General features: G+C 39.4%; 1 protein-coding gene across 2 annotated transcripts in view; it reads left to right on the top strand.

The window, feature by feature from the left end:
* Positions 1–21,567, top strand: part of FGD5 (FYVE, RhoGEF and PH domain containing 5) — a 163,163-nt gene that overhangs the window by 126,920 nt on the left and 14,676 nt on the right. For both annotated transcript variants that reach the window (XM_063291659.1, XM_063291657.1), the window contains exons 10-14: positions 134–192; positions 6,358–6,429; positions 6,719–6,787; positions 18,282–18,365; positions 20,887–20,966. In XM_063291659.1, the coding sequence (XP_063147729.1) occupies positions 134–192; positions 6,358–6,429; positions 6,719–6,787; positions 18,282–18,365; positions 20,887–20,966 (364 nt within the window). The remainder of the gene's footprint in view (positions 1–133; positions 193–6,357; positions 6,430–6,718; positions 6,788–18,281; positions 18,366–20,886; positions 20,967–21,567) is intronic.

Genomic DNA, 21,567 nt, shown 5'->3' with positions numbered 1-21,567 from the left:
CCCTGGGGAAAGCACATTGTACTGAAAGTATGCTGAATGCCCTTTATATAGAAAGTTGCAGTAAAAATTAAATAATAATAATAATACATTATTTTATTTTATAAGCTTCATATTTTGTTCCATTGTATTGCAGCGGCCTTGCTCATCATATCAGAACTTGCAGATCGAGCCAATGATAGCATACAACAAGGGGTGAGTGCTAAGTTCTGATTTCAGAAATTATAAATCAACAGTACCTTGATTATTTATTCCAGTGTTTCTCAATCTTGGCAACTTTAAGATGCATGGACTTCATGCATCCTGGGGAATTCTGGGAGTTTAAGTCCACACATCTTAAAGTTGCCAAGGTTGAAAAACACTGATTTATTCTGTCAAAAATGAAATATCTCATAAGATTCTTAAAATAATGGCATTTTCAAGCATGGCAATATATGTGCATTTTGATGCTTTAACTTTGTATGTATATACATTTAACGTGTGTTATATTCACACATTAAAGTATATACGTCCAGCAAGGCCTGTCCACAGAAAGGAAAATGATTGGCTATTGCTTTTCTAGAACAAAGTAATGGGAGGGCACAACAGCAGGGGAATTGTCCAGTGGGAAGATGTGGTGACCCACCATACTGGAATGAACCTCTGGAATGAGATTCCCCCTGGGATCCGAGTGGCTGCCACCTGGATGGTATTTTGGAAGGACTTGAAGAACTGGCTGTTTGCCCAGAACTTTGGCAACAGTGAGTGAAGCCCCTTTCTGTGGGTCTGCTTTTTGTAGTTGCCTGGTTTTTGCCTTCCTTTTTTTCCTTGCTTTTACTGTTGTATTTTATTGGGTTTTTCCTGAATTTTTCACTTGTGCTGAGAGTCACTGGGAATCAGATTCCCAGTGTTCAAATTTAATAAATAACGATTAATAATAATAATAAGTCTGAACACCTTGCAAGCTGTTGGCAAATTGCTTCAGTCCAGACAGGATTTTCTCAAGCTTGTTTCGAGTCAGGTTGGCATGAGCACAAGAGAGAAGTGGCTTAAGGTTGCAGGGTAGATGTGCCATGTGTATGTGTGTACTCTCACACACTTATTTATTGCATTTATACCCTGCCACAATCCTGCAATTCTCAGTGTGTTTACAGAGTAAGAAACCATTATGGTTCAATACAAAAAATAAGTGGGGGAGATGGGCAGTAATAAAAATACGACAAAAAAATAAAAAATGTAACAATATAAAAAACAAAAATTCCAAAACTAGGCATCACTTCTCAAATGCCCTCTGGAAAACCTTGCTTGTCAGCTGCTTCTGGAAGGCTGCTAAGGTCAGAGCTAACCTGAGCCTTAATAGGAGACCATTCCAGATGGCTGGTGCTGCCTCAGCCCCCTGTACCTCCATAAAATGGGGAACCACCTGCTGCTTTTCCCAGCAAGATCAAATTGATCAGGGTGATTCTAGTGGGTGAACCTAGTCCTGAAGGTTACTTGGTGATAAGCCATGAAGAGCTCTATAGGTTAAAATCAAAACTTTAAATTGCACCCAGAAGCCTGTAGGAAGCCAGTGCAGGGGCCATAGCATAGGTATAATGTGTTCCCACCAGCAAGCTCTGACAAGCACTCAGACTACTGCCTTTTAGACTAACTGGAGCTTCCAAGTGATCTTTAAAGGCAGCCCATGTAGAACACACTGCAGTAATCTCAGCAGTGATGAGGGCATGAGTCCCTGTAGCAAGGTCTTCCCACCCCAGGTAGGGCCACAACTGGTGCATCAATCAAAGCAAAGGCCCCCTGCCTAAAACTTCCATCTGCTGTTCAAGCAGGAGCTGTGACCACAGGAGGACCTCCAAGTTGCAGACTGATGCTTTAGAGATAGTGCTTTCCCATCCAGAGACTTCACTGGAGCCATCTGGGAACCCCAATGGACACATAATAACTCTGCCTTGCTAGGATTCAATTTTAGCATGTTCTTCCCCATCAAGACTTTCAGATACAAGGATAAGAATTCAACAGTTTCACCAGCATGACCCACAATAGAGATGTAAAACTGAGTATTATTGGCATAATAATTGATTCTGGTGCTGAACCCAGAATCAACACATGACTTCACCCAGCAGTTTCATGTAGAAGTGAAAGGACTAACCCCTGCAGCACCCCAGTATCTCATCGCATATCACTATTGAGTGGAACCATCCACTGAGGAAGAAGTGGATCCGCTGCAAAAGAGTGCCTCCAATCCCCAGTGCAAAGGTGATCCAGACAAATGCCATGGTTGATGATATCAAAAGCTATTGAGAGGCCTATTAGGACCAGGACAGGCACTGCCCCCATCCAGATCCCAACAAAAGTCATCCACTAGTGTGACCAAAGTTGTCTCCGTCTCACATCTAGGCCTGAATCTTGACTAGCAAGGGTCCAGATAATCTGCTTCATCTAGGATGCTTTGCAGTTGATTCCTCACCACCATACCAACAACCTTCACCAAAAAGGGAAAATTGGACACTGGCTAGTAGTTATCTAACACCTCTGGATCCAGGGAGGGCTTCTTTAGGAGGGAGCATACATAGTACGATATGTAAATGCAGCCAAAGTATATAGGTTTGCAGGTGTTTGCTTCCACCAAAAATGTCTAGGCTAGTGTAGCTGAGAGCCTAGGAATTCACCCTGGAATATTTGCAGAACCTTCGCTTCAGCAGATTTAGAACTCCTGGTATCCTGCCCATAGAAATCCTGGTTTTAGAATAGCAGCATCTGTGGGAAGGGTGGGGGTGTGTCAGAAAGTCAAAATGACAGTAGTAGCTGTGGAGCTAAAGGCCTGCCCAGTTCAGAAATGTAATGAATAAAATAAGCCCCTGACATGTATGTATTGCTTTGGATGTCCCAGGGTTTCCTGAAGTTCTGATTCTAGAGCTGGGATTGCAACCTGTGCTTTTAGGGCCACATGCGACTGCCAGAGGCCCTTTTTTGGCCCCCCTCTATTGACTACTGATAGCAGTTCCTGCCGTTTTGAGGTGGAAATATGTGAAAGTTAGCCATGAAATAGGCATATCACTGTTACAAAAAACAACAACCCAACATGAGACTCAGTTACAGTAGCAATGAGTGCACCATTGGAAGAGCTGAAGGACCAGGTTAGGGACAGATCATCATGGAGAAAATCTATGTATGTGGTTGCTAAGAGTGGACAACAACCTGATGACACATAATCATCATCAATCAACCCCATCTCCATTGTAGCTCTCAGATCATCCCCCCTTGTTGAGTGAGCGCCTTCACTACCAAAAGTTTCCTAACTGTGGGTGCTCTAGAGCAAGAGCTCTTCTAAATAAAGATTGTTGTACAATCACCCTTCCTGGGTCCTGGAATACATGGGATTCTGCTGGTACAAGCAGAGGAAGTGGGAGAAGGGTGTGGACTATGCTACGTACAATTTAAGAATAAAAGCAGCCCTTCTCTCTCTCTTTTCTTTCCACAAACGACCCATTAAGGAAGTGCCGAGGGAATCGCTGCATAGTGGCTTTTGATTAGCAATGCTAGCAGGGGCCTTCTGAACGTGCACATAGGCTTACAGCCCCTACAAACCATCTGGGTGATTAAAATGTTCCAAAGGAATCACAAGCAACAGAGACTTGAGGATTGAGACATTAGGAGAGTGAACGGAAGCTGTGAATATAATGACCGTAATTCATTAAAATCTCATCCTTTTTGTATCCACATCCCATCCCATCCTATCTTTTTAATAGCAACAGAGGTCTCATTAGTTTCATTTTAGATAGCGGACTGCAGGAGATTTCACAGCTCGTCTGTGCTCATTGATTGCGTCCAAGTTTTTATCCCTGGTAGACAGTTAATAGGATGAGAGTCTGGTAAATGAGCACTCTGATCTCTGAAAAGGAGGCTAAATTTCACACTGTATTTAATACTTTACTGTTACCTGTTAAGACCACAGCTGCACAACTGTTACTAATGGCTGAAGAATACAGCCAACCCTCTTAATGATACAGGTAGCAGTTTCCCTATCTTGGCTTGGCTTGGCTTGAAAGTTAAGTAGAATCAGACATGGGTGGGGGACCAACAGAGAATCCTAAAGTGGAATGTAGATTGGAAAGTTAAAAAAAAACACCTTAAAAATATTCTAAGAAAATCAGAAGTTCAAGAGTGCTTTTGCTTCAGCAGATTGCAATATCTGAACAGCTTTGGAAACTAAGCAGAGTCAGACCCTGGTTAATACTGGGCAACTCCCGGGACTGTAAGCAACACTGAGAAGCTTTTTAAAAAAGAGAGAGAAGCAGTTGCATACTATTGCCAAGAAAACTACATGGATGTGAATCACCAGAAGTCCAACTCGGCTTGAAGTTATTCCTCTTCCAAGCATCCAAGAACATCCAACTATATGAAAAATGAAGTTGATGTAGAAGTTACATATAAAATTTCCCACTTAAAAGCCAATTTATAACACTACAAGGTATTGAGCATCTTGGCTTTGTACACAGTCCCAAAAATTATACGACCAAAGCAAACGAAAGGCATCCATGGAGTTCACACTTGCATGAATGGCATTATTAAAGAAAATAAGGGTAATCCAATCTGGACCAGGATCCCAGTGGGGATAAGAGACTTTAAGCCTTTGAGCCTGCATATATTCTAACCCAGATCAACCCTCTTTTGCCTGCAGTTTACTTATTAAAAATGCTAACTTCCTGAATGGCATCCCATCTAGTTTGGTCCACAGTTGCTCCAGTCTCTGACCAATTTGAAATCTCAGCCTGAGAAAGAAGAAACACAGCTCAGTATCCCCATGTGGCACTGCCCTGTTTCCCCGTATCATCAGGGTTACCATATCTGTGCGGCAAAAATTCAGACAGCCACTAGGTGGCAGCAGAGTGATACATAAAATTCTAACTCTTTGCTGCTCTCTAGTAGTTGCCTGGACTTTTTGCAGCCCAAATACAACCCCCTAATGCTCTTGCCATAGGTCTTCTAGAAAGAATGAGATGTCTACAGGTAAGTTGAGATGCAATTGTTTGGGAGAGGGGAAAGGATCTGTAGCCCTATTTCCTTTCTGCTCCCTTTCGAGCCAGTGTTGGACCAGTTCAGGACGATGGTGCTGAGGAAGGATGTAAAAGAGTTTCACCACAAATTCCTCTGAGAGCAGATTTTCCTGCCCTCAAAAACAAATCTGTGGACAGGGTGGCAAGTGGTATGTTTCAGTGAGTTTGTCCTTTAAAAAGCCAATGTGCACCAGTCTCTTGGCAAAGGGGCTGCTGCTTCCTTCTTTGACATTTCCTGGAATGTCCGTGGAATATTGTGTGGTCAAATGGTGATTCCAGAAAGCACTGGAGAAAAAAATACGCTTTTCTGTAGGAGCCTAACCCATACCATTTGCAACAAGTGCACACACAGCTCTTTCCAAGGATAAGCAAAGCTGTAGAAGAACCCTCTGCCACCCTGAACATTTTTAAAAGGTTATTGCAATTGCCATTCATCCCAGAAAATTTTTCTATGGATTTTTTTCCCCACTACCAGTTCAAAAATGAATTACATGAATTTAAATTAAGAACTTTTAATATCACCATCTTGGATTTTATATTTTACATTTATATTTAATAAATACTGTTTTTATTGTATTTTAATCTATATTTATTTTTAGTTTTACTGTAAACCACCCAGAGCCACACTTTGAGTGAGATGGGTGGTGATGAAATTCGAAATGTAAATAAATAAAAAACCCCAACCCCCCAAAAAAGTGGATTTAAAGGCCATGTTGCTGATTATACAAAAGTATACAGTATGTTACTGACTCAGTTACATCGCTCTTTTGAAAACTAAACAATGCTCAGAAAATGCCTGGTATCATAGTGATGATAAGTAGTGCTAGGTATTCACATAGGCTGGAGTTTAGGTGTGTTGATCTGACCAAACGAAGAACAACCATCCTATGCTGCTCTTGTGGGTACACAAGATTTTATGTTAGAATTCCCATGATCCTTATCTCACATAGATAACCATAATTTCAGTGCAGAAATCAGTGCAGAAATCACTTCATTAGACAGTGTATGTGATAGCAGAGAAAGACGCAGCAACTGAGGGTGTCGTCCTACTGCTTCTCAATCCCAGATAGAAGTTCAGCTGTTTGTCATCTGTAGATGCAGTTGCTAAAGCAGTGCGTATGTACAAAGAGAGCAATGTAAGAATAGCTTATTCTTACACTAACCTGTTTCTCTAGAATTTTCTTTCTTTATTAATCACATTATATATAGTCTCATGATGCTATGTTTCAGTTGCTTACCTTCACCCAAACGTAAGCATATCATGTGTATCAAATGTAGTAAGTTGGTATTAAACCATATTTTCTGCTTCGTTTTTTGTCCGCAGGAAAATTTGCAGAAACTGGTGCATATAGAGCACAGTGTCAAGGGGCAGAGCAACCTCCTACAACCAGGAAGAGTAAGTTCTGTTTCTGATTAAGAGTATTATATAAAAATTTGAGGTTCAGTCCAGTAGATGTTGAGCTCAGTAGATCTGAACTCCTTGTTAATTTGCCAATAGTCACTACGGTGTGACACAGCAGACTTTACGGTTATGGTTAAGCCATTTCTCTTTAATTTAAAAGGCAATTAAAGGAGTGCATAGATGGGTAAAGACTAGATTTATGTCTGGAATATTCTGGTTCACATGTTGAACTACTGAATGTAAACAAGACACGATGTAGCAATGATTCTGTTTTCTTCCTCAGATATTTCTGAAAGAAGGGACGTTAATGAAAGTGTCTGGGAAAAATAGGCATCCTCGACACTTATTCTTGGTAAGGTTTTGTTTTTAATCTCTATTAATCTGCAGTCAGATGTAGATGAAAGAATTTTTGCAAATAAGTCTGGCAGTCAGAAACATACTTACTAGGGAATAAGTTACACTGTACACAGTGGGACTTACCTATAAACAAACAGAATCCCATTTTAATGTTGCAGATATTAATGTTTAATATATGCTAGCTTGGAAATCATTCCCCCAAACTTTAATAAATATTTATTTGTTTAATAAATTTATAGCCACCCATCCCATATACATGACTGGGCTGCTAACAATTAAAACAGAATAAAAAACAATAAAAACATCCAGGTTTTTTTTAAAAAACAGAAATAACATAAAAATAGCAGCCAAGAACACTCATAAACACTCTAACCATGAAGCAGGCTCTCCCATGCTATCAGGGCCCCAGGTAAAAGGCCAGCAAGGTCAAAGCAAATCTAATTTTGGGGGGGATGATATTCCAAAGGGGTGATATTTCTGCACTATGGCAGAAAAAGCTCTCCTCCTGGGTCCCAACAGATGACAGTCTCTCACAGGCAGGACCCAGAGCATGCCTATCCTGCAACATCTAACAGGATGGCTAGACACCACTGGGAAGAGACAGTCCCATAAGTAACTCAGTCCCAAGCCATGAAGGGCTTTAAAGGTAACCACCAGTTCCTTGAATTGCACCCAGAAGCATACTGGTAACCAATGCAGCTCACAGAACAGAGCAACTGGCACCCATACCTGCCTGTGCTGCCACATTTTGCACCAGCTGAAGCTTCCAGATTCAAGGGCAGCCCCACAGAGAGCACATTGGAGTAATCCATTCAAGAGGTGACTAAGGCATGAGTGACTGTGAGCAAGGCTTCCCAGCCCAGGAACAGGCACAGATGGCACCCAACATGAAGCTATGCAAAGACCCCCCTGGCCACAGCTGCCACCTGCTCATTGAGTTCAGGAGGATACCCAGATTGCACAAAGGATCTGTCTGGGGAACACAACTTCATCAAGAACAAGAGATGGAAGGTCCGCAGAACCAGGAAGTCCTAAACCCAAAGCCACTTGGTCTTACTAGGATCAGGCTGCATCCCTATGAACTGTCCCATTTCTGTATTTTCCATATGATAAATCAATAGGAACCATCATTTGGGACTCGGGGGTGATTCAGCACAGTGTTGATCCCTGCATGTAGATATGGGTAATCTACAGGACAGGCTTTGTGTGCCTCAGCTCACTGATTTCATACATTTGTTCCTGAAGAAAAGCTTCCATTGGTGCCATTAGCCTTGTCTCTGTGTGTGTGTGTCTACGATTTTCAGTTCATGGAATCAGAGCTTCATAGAGATGGAAGGGGCCATTTAGGCCATCACATCCAAATTCCTGCTTATGTAGGAATTCAAATTAAAGCTGGGCACCTCCCACAAATGTGGGAGCCTCTGCTTGAATGCATCCAGTAAAGGGGATCTTACAGTCTCTCTTTGTAATTGTAATTGGTTCAAACTGTGTCAAACTGCTCTTACTATTAGGAAGTTCTTCTGAACATTGAACCAGAATCTGCCTTTATGTTACTAAATGCATTGGTACATTGCAATCTGGGTTGACCTTCCATGTGACACCTCATATACCTGAAGAGTGCTTTTCCCCGACAACAACTTTTCTTCCCAAGGCAAAACAGATCCAGTTCACCTACTTTTCCCTCATAAGACTTAGTGCTCAGTCTCCTGAGCATTGAGAGCATGCTTCTTGCTCTTGTCTGCACCAGTTTCCATTTCTCTTAATTTTTTTTTAAGCTGTGGTGATCAAAATTGAACATAGTACTTAAGGTAGTATATGACCAGAGTAGAGTAGAACTATTACTTCTTGTGATTGGGAAACTATACTTATATTTTGCAGCCTAAAATTGCATTTACCATTTTAACAGTCATGGCACATTGCTGACTCATATTCAACTGGTGATCAGTTTGTTTATTTTATTTTATTTTATTTTTATTTATATTTCATCACTGCCCATCTCACTAAGAGCGACTCTGGGTGGTTTACAATAAAATTTCATGTGTGTTATTACAAGTCATGTATCCCCCATCCTACATCTAAGCTTTTGATTTCCCTGTCCAAAATGGGAAAAAAGTGTATTTGTATCTACAGGTAGTCCTCACTTAACAACGATAATTGGGACTGGAATTTCTGTCATCAAGTGATGCAGTTGTAAAGCATGACATCACAGGACTGCACCACTTAGCAGCAGCAGTTCCCAGTTACTGTCATTAAACAAGGACCATGCAGGTCGTTAAGTGAGGACTTCATGTGACCTTGACTTCTGACTTCCTGTTGGCTTCCCCATTGATTTTGCTTGTGGGAAGCTGGTAGGGAAGGGCACAAATTACAATCATGCGACCACGGGACACTATGATGGTTGGAACTTAGAGGACCAGTCGTTAGTTCCACTCCATCAGTGCTGTCACAAGTTTGAATAGTTGCTGAACTCTAGAAGATTAAGAACAAGTCCTGTCACTCCCCACTTGATACCTTCCCCAATTTCATGAGGAGCAATAGAGGTCATTAACTGAGGACCACCTGTATTACATTGTCAGCCCTCCCAGGTAAACCAGACAGGAAACACGACAAGATGAGCTACTTTATTGTATGGCTACATTAACAGAATCTTGCAAGTTTGAAAGTATAAATCTCCTGCCCTATTACACTGCCTGAGTAGTTAGGGCGGGTCCTTCCTAAGTTTCTTTCTCTGGCTGTTACTCTGTTTGTGGGCTCCTTCCTCTTTTATCTGATCCTTCTCTAGGCAGCATCTCCTCCCCCTGTCTTCCAAGGACACCCTCACATTTCATCACATACATTTACTTTGTTTTTTGAAGCACATTTTTAGTCTATTGAAATGTTTCAAATGTTATTTTTGACTTCTAGTATGCTAGCTATCAGATTGACTACATCCTTTGCAGCCAAAGGTGGAGGACATCTGTACAGTCGGTAAAAACAAGACCTGGAGCTGACTGTAGTTCAGATCACAAACTTCTTATTGCACAATTTAGGATCAGACTAAAGAGATTAGGGAAGACCCACAGATCAGCTAGATATGAGCTCACTAATATTCCTAAGGAATATGCAGTGGAGGTGAAGAATAGATTTAAGGGACTGGACTTAGTAGATAGGGTCCCAGAAGAACTATGGACAGAAGTTCGCAACATTGTTCAGGAGGGGGCAACAAAATACATCCCAAAGAAAGAGAAAACCAAGAAGGCAAAATGGCTGTCTGCTGAGACACTAGAAGTAGCCCAAGAAAGAAGCAAAAGGCAACAGTGATAGGGGGAGGTATGCCCAATTAAATGCAAAATTCCAGAGGTTAGCCAGAAGAGATAAGGAATTATTTTTAAACAAGCAATGCGTGGAAGTGGAAGAAGACAATAGAATAGGAAGGACAAGAGACCTCTTCCAGAAAATTAGAAACATCAGAGGTAAATTCCAGGCAAAAATGGGTATGATCAAAAACAAAGATGGCAAGGACCTAACAGAAGAAGAAGAGATCAAGAAAAGGTGGCAAGAATATACAGAAGACCTGTATAGGAAGGATAACAATATCGGGGATAGCTTTGACAGTGTGGTCAGTGAGCTAGAGCCAGACATCCTGAAGAGTGAGGTTGAATGGGCCTTAAGAAGCATTGCTAATAACAAGGCAGCAGGAGACGACGGCATCCCAGCTGAACTGTTCAAAATCTTGCAAGATGATGCTGTCAAGGTAATGCATGCTATATGCCAGCAAATTTGGAAAACACAAGAATGGCCATCAGACTGGAAAAAATCAACTTATATCCCCATACCAAAAAAAGGAAACACTAAAGAATGTTCAAACTATTGAACAGTGGCACTCATTTCACATGCCAGTAAGGTAATGCTCAAGATCCTGCAAGGTAGACTTCAGCAGTTCATGGAGCGAGAATTGCCAGATGTACAAGCTGGGTTTAGAAAAGGCAGAGGAACTAGGGACCAAATTGCCAATATCCGCTGGATAATGGAAAAAGCCAGGGAGTTTCAGAAAAACATCTATTTCTGTTTTATTGACTATTCTAAAGCCTTTGACTGTGTGGACCATAACAAATTGTGGCAAGTTCTTAGTGATATGGGGATACCAAGTCATCTTGTATGCCTCCTGAAGAATCTGTATAATGACCAAGTAGCAACAGTAAGAACAGACCACAGAACAACGGACTGGTTTAAGATTGGGAAAGGAGTACGGCAGGGCTGTATACTCTCACCCTACCTATTCAACCTGTATGTAGAACACATCATGCGACATGCTGGGCTTGAGGAATCCAAGGCTGGAGTTAAAATTGTTGGAAGAAACATTAACCATCTCAGATATACAGATGATACCACGTTGATGGCTGAAAGCGAAGAGGAACTGAGGAGCCTTATGATGAAGGTGAAAGAAGAAAGTGCAAAAGCTGGCTTGCAGCTAAACCTCAAAAAAACCAAGATTATGGCAACCAGCTTGATTGATAACTGGCAAATAGAGGGAGAAAATGTAGAAGCAGTGAAAGACTTTGTATTCCTAGGTGCAAAGATTACTGCAGATGCTGACTGCAGTCAGGAAATCAGAAGACGCTTAATCCTTGGAAGAAGAGCAATGACAAATCTCGATAAAATAGTTAAGAGCAGAGACATCACACTGACAACAAAGGCCCGCATAGTTAAAGCAATGGTGTTCCCCGTAGTAACATACGGCTGCGAGAGCTGGACCATAAGGAAGGCTGAGAGAAGGAAGATCGATGCTTTTGAACTGGGGTGTTGGAGGAAAATTCTGAGAGTGCCTTGGACTGCCAGAAGATCAAACCAGTCCATCCTCCAGGAAATCAAGCCAGACTGCTCACTTGAGGGAATGATATTCAAGGCAAAACTGAAATACTTTGGCCACATAATGAGAAGACAGGACACTCTGGAGAAGATGCTGATGCTAGGGAGAGTGGAGGGCAAAAGGAAGAGGGGCCGACCAAGGGCAAGGTGGATGGATGATATTCTAGAGGTGACGGACTCCTGGGGGAGCTGGGGGTGTTGATGACCGACAGGAAGCTCTGGCGTGGGCTGGTCCATGAAGTCACGAAGAGTCGGAAGCGACTAAACGAATAAACAACAACAACGTTAGCTATCCTACGTAATTTTGTGTCATCTGAAAATTTGATAAGCATTCTCTCCAGACCTTCATCCAATCCATTAAAAAGATTAAAGAAGATTAAGAACAAGTCCTGTCACTCCCCACTTGATACCTTCCCCAGTTTCATGAGGAGCAATAGATGAGTATTTTTTTTAGCATGGTTTTCAAACCAGCTGCTTATCTACTCAATAGATACTGTATATCATTCAGTTCATACTTACTTAGCTTGTCAATTAGAAGGTCAAGATATATTATTATATCTATTTTGTCCACATCATTCCCACAGTCTGCTAAGGAAGTTATCCAATTGAAAATTGAGATAATATTAGTTCTTAACAAATGGATGCTGATTTCTAAAATCATTGCATTGTTTTCAATGCATTTACAGTTCAAATACTTTATTATCTGCTCTAGAATCTTTCCAAGAATTCAACTAAATTTGAACTCAACTGAATTCTCAATCCAAATTTACTTTTTCCTATGTGCTTAGTTCTGAAGTATGTCAAGTTATATTAATGACAAGAGATCTCAAAGCATTCCTTTTTCAGATGGCAAACAGCTCCAGACCCCAGCTGCTGTGGGATTAAATGGCAAATTTACCAGTACTAGAATTTTCCATTTTGGATGCTCTCTCTCCCTTTTCTGAAGCACTGAAACTGGACCCAGAGTCTTGAGAAAGTTTCGGTTTCAATTATGTTTTCCTAGTTTGTTCTTGTCATTCAAGTTGTGAAGACAGTCACTGCTCTAAGCTGTGTACATTAAAATAAGAGGAAAACCGTTTCTAAATGAAACATGAATTTAGATTGTGCTGCTAGTTCTGTGACTCAGAATTAGACTGGCTGCTCACTGCAGGGGGGAAAAATAATTATCCCTTAGCAGTTGGAGATATTGCAAAAGCTAGTTCTTGTGGGATTTAATGGCACATGAATATACGCCAGTGACAGTCTTTCCTGTTTTTTGCCTCTTCTGCCAGAAATGAATAATACAGTCAGACATCTCTAGTGCTATGGAATAAAATTTGGATCAACACTGAAAGCTACAATTTGGATGAACAAAATTAAAACAGCCTGTCCCATGCTTAGGACTATTTTTATAAGTTTCAGGTAACAAGTCTAAAATTCCTGAAAAACCTGTGAGATATTATTCAGCATAGTTAGTTGACCCAAAAATCATTTATAAAAGTGCCATGGTAGGACCATTTTAATGTGTATATTAGTTTCTACTCTATCCAGTAATTAAAGTAATTTGCATAAATTTAAGTGCCCATGTTGCACAGCTGCAGAATAAATAGCAATACCATTTAGTATGGAACTAAAACAGAACAAATAAATGTGCTTACCTGGAAAGAACAGCTACTGTTGAGTTCAGTAGGAATCATGATAAAAATCAATGCATATGTTGGAAAGTTACATTTTTAAAAATTATAATAGACCTTTGTATAGCATATATTACAGAGGTTGGTAAAATGAGTACCCAGCTTGTTGGGGAAGGTGATGAGTGGGGAAGGCAATGGCAAACCACCCCGCTATAGTCTGCCAAGAAAACATCGCAAAAGCAGCGTCCCCCCAAAGGGTCAGACATGACTCGGTGCTTGCACAGGGGACCTTTCACTTTCCCCATTCTGGAAAAAAGTTTTTAATAGGGATGTTTGTATAGAAATGGTATGTGTTGGGATAAACACATATTGTCTAAAATAAGTTAAGTGTGAAATCTTTAGCAATAGATAGCAGTTAATAGCTGAAGGTTTTCTGCATGTTGCTTTTTAAAAAATTGTTTCTGAAAATTTAGATGGAACAAAATAGAATCTGCATTCATAGAATATGTCAGTGTTGACTAGATTCAAAAAACCATGTATCTTTAGACAAAAGCCCCCAGAGTAACTCCTAACATTTCTGTTTAGAAAGGATATCAGGTAGTTGTTGATAGGAAAGATGTATGCCTGATATTATATATGTATAGGACACTGCTGATCAGCATTTACAATATTGATCTAGATGAAAACACCATCTAACTAGGTATGAAGCAACTTAACTGAGTTTTAAGCATTCTATTTATTTTGAAGAAAGTTTAGTATTGACTTTCAGCATCATCAATTAATGAGACCCAAGGGCTGTACTGAGCTTTCCCAGCTGCAAAAATTCAACAAAAGTAAGTCATACACAAGCACCAGATAAAACCAGATTACTCACAAAGCCATCTTGGTCAATTTGTTAGTAAGGTACAGAAATCTGTTTAGTGCTCTTGAAATAACATGGAAATGGTGTACAAAGACAAACACAATCTCAGCCATACAAACCTTTTTGTGTAGATATTCAAACCTGACATGAAAATTTAGCGACACCGTCCCTCTCCTGGCCAGCTGAACAGGATTAATTTGAATTTCCTGGTCACTAGTCATGAGTAGTGGTAGGACTTGAGACATTAGGTACATGTGAAGACAAAACAGATGGGAAATCACTCTAAGAGGCAATTAACACCATTAATGTTTAATAAAACCAAAGGATACTAATCATGGCTGCCATAGCAACAGTGCAGGAGGGTAGCTCCCATAGTTATCACTACCACGGAATATCTTGTGCCTTGCAGAACTTTTTAATATATCTTTTTCTTTGAAAAAAACAGAATATATAGCCCAGGCGTAATGCAGTGCTTGCCAGGGAAAGCCTGACAATCCTTCATACAAACTAATTTTATGGGATGGCAGGGTGCCCTTCATTAGCTACCTCTTCTGTGACCTGAATTGACCTCATACTAGGTGGCTGCATTAACAGGCCAGGAAAAGGGCATAGCCTTCCCTGTAATTAAGTAAACGCTGCATATTCAAAGGAGGCTACAACCTAATTTTTGTCTTATTTTCTGCAGTAGAATCATCTCATTTTAAAGGCTAAATTAATAGCTGCATAAATCAAGGCATTTTTGTGGCTTAGTAACAAAATTAACTTCTCTTGATATTCTTCTTGTGACACTACCTCCTAGAAAGCCACATTTAATCCTTTTTTTATAACAACCAAGGGAAATTCATTTTGGTGATCTATTCTTTAGTAGCCAAGGGGGTTCTTTTCCTTCCTTGACCTTGCCAATTCCCAATTTCCAAGAAACTGTCCTGGATTTATCTTTATAGATGTGTTCAGTCCTTGCAGTACTGGAATTTATATGAGATCACAGTGCAGGGTCAGATACTGTGATTACTGGATTAATATTGGTAGGATGGGTAATTTACAAAGCAATAAATAAATGTTACACAAGCTTTCTTGAGAAGCCATTGGTTACTTTTTTATGTAGAAAATCTGTATTTGTTGACCCTGGAAAAATTATCTTCTGGAACACTATTAAATTTCTTGTGGGACCATAATAATTGAAGAATAGTATGTAGGGGATAAGGGAAATAAACGATGAAAATAGAGACTAAAATTCAGAGTACTTTCAGTAGTAATACTTTCAGAGGCAGAGTTCATATACCCCTGGCAAGTATAAGAGGAAGTTCCATGTCGCTCATACGTTTTGCGGTAAGAAAAGCCCTCTGCCAGTCAAACAGCCTACTAACAATTGCAGTAGACTATTCTTTATCAAACATCACTTTCTTTTCACTTTTCCATCCCCATATTCTCCAAATCTGTACTGGAAGTTTTTTCAACCGTCTAGAAAATATACAGGAGGTGCATTTGTTGTAACTTTTGCTTATCAGCAGAACAGGATGTCATTATAAACTAGATTTACAAAAAAATTAATTAGACCAATTTTTCATAGACATTAATGAAAGGATTTTGGGATTATACTTCTTTCTAGTTGACACAGATATACAGTATGTACATACATACACGTACATATAAATTTGTCATTCTGGGATAGAATGTGACATTCACATAAATGGTGGGAACATCTCTGCCAAATTTTGAATGGATAAGGTTGTTGATTTCTACGTATATTAATTTACTTGGACTTGCATATCTATTAATTCTGGATTTATGGACATGTTTACATGTGGATTTGTGACATACAGCAACAAGCTCTAGACAGGCTGGCAGACTATTTTTGGTGGTTGAGGAATTACACTGGTATTGTGCAGATAGAGGCTACAGGCTAGCATGTTAACACAAGGCAGAAAAAGGCTAAAAGATTATTCTAGTGAGGCAGGCATCTTGGTAGGTAAAGGTAAAGGTTTCCCTTGACATTAAGTCCAGTTGTGTCCGACTCTAGGGGGTGGTGCTCATCTCCGTTTCAAAGCCGAAGAGCCGGCGTTTGTCCGTAGACAGTTCCGTGGTCATGTGGCTGGCATGACTACACGGAACGCCATTACCTGCCCGCTGAAGCGGTACCTATTGATCTACTCACATTTGCATGTTTTCAAACTGCTAGGTTGGCAGGAGCTGGGACTAGCAACGGGAGCTCACCCCGTCACGCGGATTTGAACTGCTGACCTTCCGATCGGCAAGCTCAGCAGCTCAGTGGTTTAACCCGCAGCACCACCACATTCCTCCTAAATCAGGGATTTAACAATAATTAAGAATAAGTAACTGAATTGAAGCAAAAAGGGAGATTCCATCTCCAGTCCTATTTAACATCTATATCAGTGTTTCTCAATGTCAGCACCTTTAAGATGTGGGGAATTCCTGAAGTCCACACATCTTAAAGGCTCTGAGATTGAGAAACACTGATCTATATGAAATAGCTGAAAGAGTCATTGGGGATTTTGGAGCAAGATGAGCACCTGAATCAAATGAGACTGTTACGTCCTAAACTGGACGCAGTGATAGGTGGATGACAGCCAGTAAACTGAGACTGAATCCCAACATAACTGAGATTTTGTAAGAGGGAGTTTCCTAAGCTTGGAAATTGGGGGGTTGATCTGTTCTGCATGGGTTGCACTCCCTCAGAGAGAATAGGTATATAGTTTGGGGGTGCTGATAAAATCATCATTGTAATTGGAGGCTAGGGGTACCTGTTGATAGCTCTGTTCAATATACACCCTATGCCTGTTCTTGGATAGGGACAGCCTAGCTACAACTGTTCATACATTGGTAACCTCACATTTAGACTACTGGAATGTGATTTACATGGGGCTGCCTTTGCACTTGGTCCCGATGTTGTAATTGGTGCAGCATACAGTAGCCAGGCTGTTAGATAAGGCACCTTGCCACACACATGTTAACACATTTCTTTCCATGTTTTAAGCTTTATTGATTTTCAAAGTATAGATAAAATACGAAACAGAAAAGTTAGAATACAGAACTAAAGAAAAAAGCTATAAAAGCGCAAATAGTTAGAAAACAGAAACAGAAAGCAGCTTCCGACTATCTCCAGTACAGATAGATAGATAGATAGATAGATAGATAGATAGATAGATAGATAGATAGATAGATAGGTAGATAGATAATTTCAAATATAATCTCTTACCATTAATTAAACCTTAGTAACTTTATTTCTATCAATACAGACCATTCAATCAGTAAAACCTAAAAACAATACTTCATCTTTTTCTAACACAAGCAAGTAGCCTAAAAGTGGTTCCAAGTGGAAATAAATCCAAATAAAGTATTTTCTCTTATTAATGCCATTAACTTATTTATTTATTTATTTATTTATTTATTTTTCGAATTTCTATTACTGCCCACCTCCCCCCAAAGAGGGGGTTAACACATATCTTGAAGCAACTGCACATTGGCCACTTAGCTGCCAAGCCAGGTTCAGGGAACCTGGATATCTGTTGGATTGCCGCTGACCTTACAGACTTGGTCAGTTACTGAGATCCTCTGCTTGATGCTCAGGAGCAGGTCTCATCTGTGGTGCTACCCTCACTTTGGAATGTTAAGATAACTAAAAAACTTGGGTTTTATGCTACTCTATAATGGATCAAAAACAAAGAATAGTGTCACATCTTCTATGCTCCCAGGACATGACTAGAATAACAGTGATGGCTATCTATCTATCTATCTATGCCAAATCAAATTTGTTAGTCACTGCATTCAATACCACCCTTTGCCTCACTCCATCTGCAATGTTATTTTATTAAATAAACATGTATTGGTTTGCGTTCTGCCATTCCTGCCCTGCCGTGTTGCCATCTCTGAAGAAACAGTCTGGGACTAAAGTTTCACTGAAGCCCAGGATCAGAATGGGCCTGTTTCAAACCTATTTGTTTTACCCTACAGAATTGAAAACCCATTCCAAATTATTCCTCTCTCTTTTGGGATTTGAGGTTCAGGTGAATCCAGTGCAGAACCCCCATAACTAGCCAGATAACAGGCCTTGTACAGAATCTGAAATACCAGTGAGACTTGTAAGGTATATTGCAAATAACTTTTTCAAGATTGCAAATAATTGATTTTGTCTTTTCTTCATACAGATGAACGATGTCCTGCTGTATACATATCCCCAGAAGGATGGCAAATATCGCCTTAAAAACACATTGGCTGTGTCTGGCATGAGGGTAATGTTCATCTTTTGTTTTTTATATACTATTATATTTTGTTCACCTAAAACCTCTTTGTTTCAAATAAAACCTAAATAAAATGGAACACATTTTATTGGAACACAAATCCAGAAACAGCACACGAGCCTACCAATGAAATCCAAATGAGGCAAGATTGCAGAACAAATTAATCATAAATGATTTAATCAACATCAGATATCCTGTCCAATCAGGATTCCTTTTTGCTTCTCTCCATAACTACTGGGAGTTGCTGATGCTACAGGAGAAAGAAACTCCAAAGTTCATTACTGGGAAGTGAAGAAGAATTCTGTTGAACTTGCAGAACACAAAAAATAAATTTCAGATGAGATTGCTTAGAACAGTTTCAGTTAATCTACTCTAATGTTCTGGAACATTGTGATGATTCACTTTCTACGGTACTATCTGCCTGTACACCATTCACTATCTTTTATTCATTTTTAAAAATTTGCCCAGAAGGGAAGCAGAAGTGACTGCTTAGAAATACAAAGCAGAAGCAAAAAGCTAATGTCCATCATTTCAGTGTAGTCCATTTTTAGTACAGAATATTGCTTTTCACAGTCATGCTTAATGGGTCTGACTCTTCAATTATCAGTGATTTCCTGCTTTGAGAAAAAAGCTTGTCCAAAAAACAATAAACTGGCCAGCCTCACTCTGATAACATGGAAAACACTGGGAAAGATTTTAAAGTTACTGTCTTGTAATCATTCTGATAATGTTTCAGGATTAATAAAACCCAATTTAGATTGGGGCAAACCAATACTATCACTCATTTAATCTGGGTTTATTGCAGAAGTACATAGTCCCTTGCAGCTTCCAGAGTTCCTCCAAAAAGTGTTATCAAACTGTAATCTTGAATGTGACAAAAAAGGATAATAATTTCGTTTCAATAATTTGATTTAAATTCAATTTAAATGTAATCTGATTTAAATGTTGCCCTGTTCCTATCTATTTTTTGGAGTGTGGCTCATGGCACAGCACTCATATGCAAATTATTATTATTATTATTATTACAGTGTTATTAAAATTGATATGCTGCCTGACTCCCAGCGACTCAGTGCGGCTCAGTGGCTTAATGTTGTTCACCTCTGATTTAGTGACTTATCAGAATGCTATGGACATAATTTATTTTGGTTTCAGCAAAGCATTATCTGAAAAGTTGGCTAGGTGTTGAAAACAGATGGATTCACAAGTCTTTGGACAAAGGGACTTGGTGCTCATCAAACCGAAGTGAAATTTCATTTGAGGTCCCATAAAGCTCCATCCTGATAATTTTAAACAATTTTTGTGTCAGGAATTTTGAATCCTGAAAACAATTACTAATACTTCAGAAAATAGGAATGACATTTAGAAATACTTTTATAGTACATAAAATTAAATTGAGGTGAAGCAATGAGACTGAACAGAATAAAAATCAAAGATCTACATTTAGGCAAAAATGTCAGATCCACCTGTATAGGATGAAGAATTCCTAACTTGGCAAACATCTAGTAAAATGGATCTCTAGATTGTAATCAGTCACACAAGCTAAGCATTATTCAATAATATGATTGCAAAAAGATGATTTTAGAGTACAGTATATTAAACATCAGAGTAAGTTCACGGAAAAGCAATAATCAGGAGTACCATACAAATAGAAAGCTTAAATATATACTGTATGTAATAACAAAGAAAAAATATAATATGAAAAATAAGTTGTATCAGAAAATGTTGAAGGAATTTAGTATATTTAATCAGAAGAAGGAAAGACTTAATGGGAACACAGTCACAAAGAAGCAAAATAATTGTCATAATAAGAGGATAAAATATATTAATTCTGATTGATATTGTACTAGATCTGATGGATTTAACTTACAGGAACGTGAGTTTCATTGAACATTAGAATAAACTTCTTAATAATAAGAGCAGTTCAGCTATGGAATCATTTATCTAAATAAATGATTGGTTTTCAAGTTGAGGTAACTCTTCAAATAGACGCTTCAAACAGAAGTTTGGATATGCTCTGGTATACTTGGCTTTCCTGCACTGAGCTGGGATTTGGACTAGATGCACAAGATTACTTCCCACTCTCTGATTCTGTGAAAAAAAAGAAGTGAGGTCCAGTCCACAAAAGTTTATTCCAATAAATGAGGCAGGTGATTCAAGCATAAGTATTCGTTTGGGTAGGACAAACTAACACAGTTTTCTTTGCAGAATGTGCCTTCATGGCCTCTTTTATATTGAGCTGTGGTGAGTCATTTGTTTCCACATCTTTCGTGGTCATGCGCTAAAACCTCTACCCAGGTTGTTGGTCTTCATACTTATATGGCATGAAAGAAGTATTCACCTCCTTAGGATGTCCATCACTTTTATATTATGACAAGAAGCTCGACTGTATACGTGGATGTTCTTGCCTTTGATACATGAAAAAGAAAGATGTGAATACTCTTGCATATTTTGGGAATAGACAAAATATGCCTTCCTTCCTTCCTTCCTTCAAACAAATGCCATTTCTTTTTAGGTTAGCCGTCCAGCGACAAAAAAGGCTCAAAATGTTCTGAAGATTGAATACGCTGAAAATTGCCTAACCCTATCAGCAAGGTAGGCCATGTTGTATCACTATTCAATCATTTGTTTTTACTGAATCTCTGTGTCAGCACATCTGTTCCCCAAGATCTCATTGATGTCTTGCTATATTTAAACTCCAGTAATTTCCATGGTGATCTATTGGATAATGGCCAAGTGTTTGACTATAAAATAAGCATTCAATTTAAATGTAGAGTCAAAAGACACAGCAATCTCAATGCTCTTCATGAACCACAAGCGCTTCAGAAGTACGTAGACAGAGATGGAAGAGTAGAACATCTATTTCTAATAGACATGTGGTCTGTTTCTTGATCTTTTGTAACTTTTTTTCCTGTCATGCTTTGCCTGTTTCTCTTCTTAAAAGTTCACTTGTCAAACTATGTCCCTGAGGTGATTGGAGAGCTAATGAAATGAAATAATTAGCCAATTCTACTCAGTGGGTTTAAATGCATTTTTATAGCACTCAAATGACAGAAGGAAGATTAAAAACTTTACTGACAATATAATGGGGTCCCTGTTTACAAGAAACCATCTTAATGAATTAACGATCATCAAAATCAGAAAGGGCATGGGGTTGATGACAAAGAGAATCTTGCTGTGTTACTGGATCTGTTCT

The sequence above is a fragment of the Candoia aspera genome, chromosome 2, assembly GCF_035149785.1.
Source record: "Candoia aspera isolate rCanAsp1 chromosome 2, rCanAsp1.hap2, whole genome shotgun sequence".
In the NCBI taxonomy this organism is placed as follows: domain Eukaryota; kingdom Metazoa; phylum Chordata; class Lepidosauria; order Squamata; family Boidae; genus Candoia; species Candoia aspera.
This window is presented reverse-complemented; position numbering and strand designations above follow the sequence as displayed.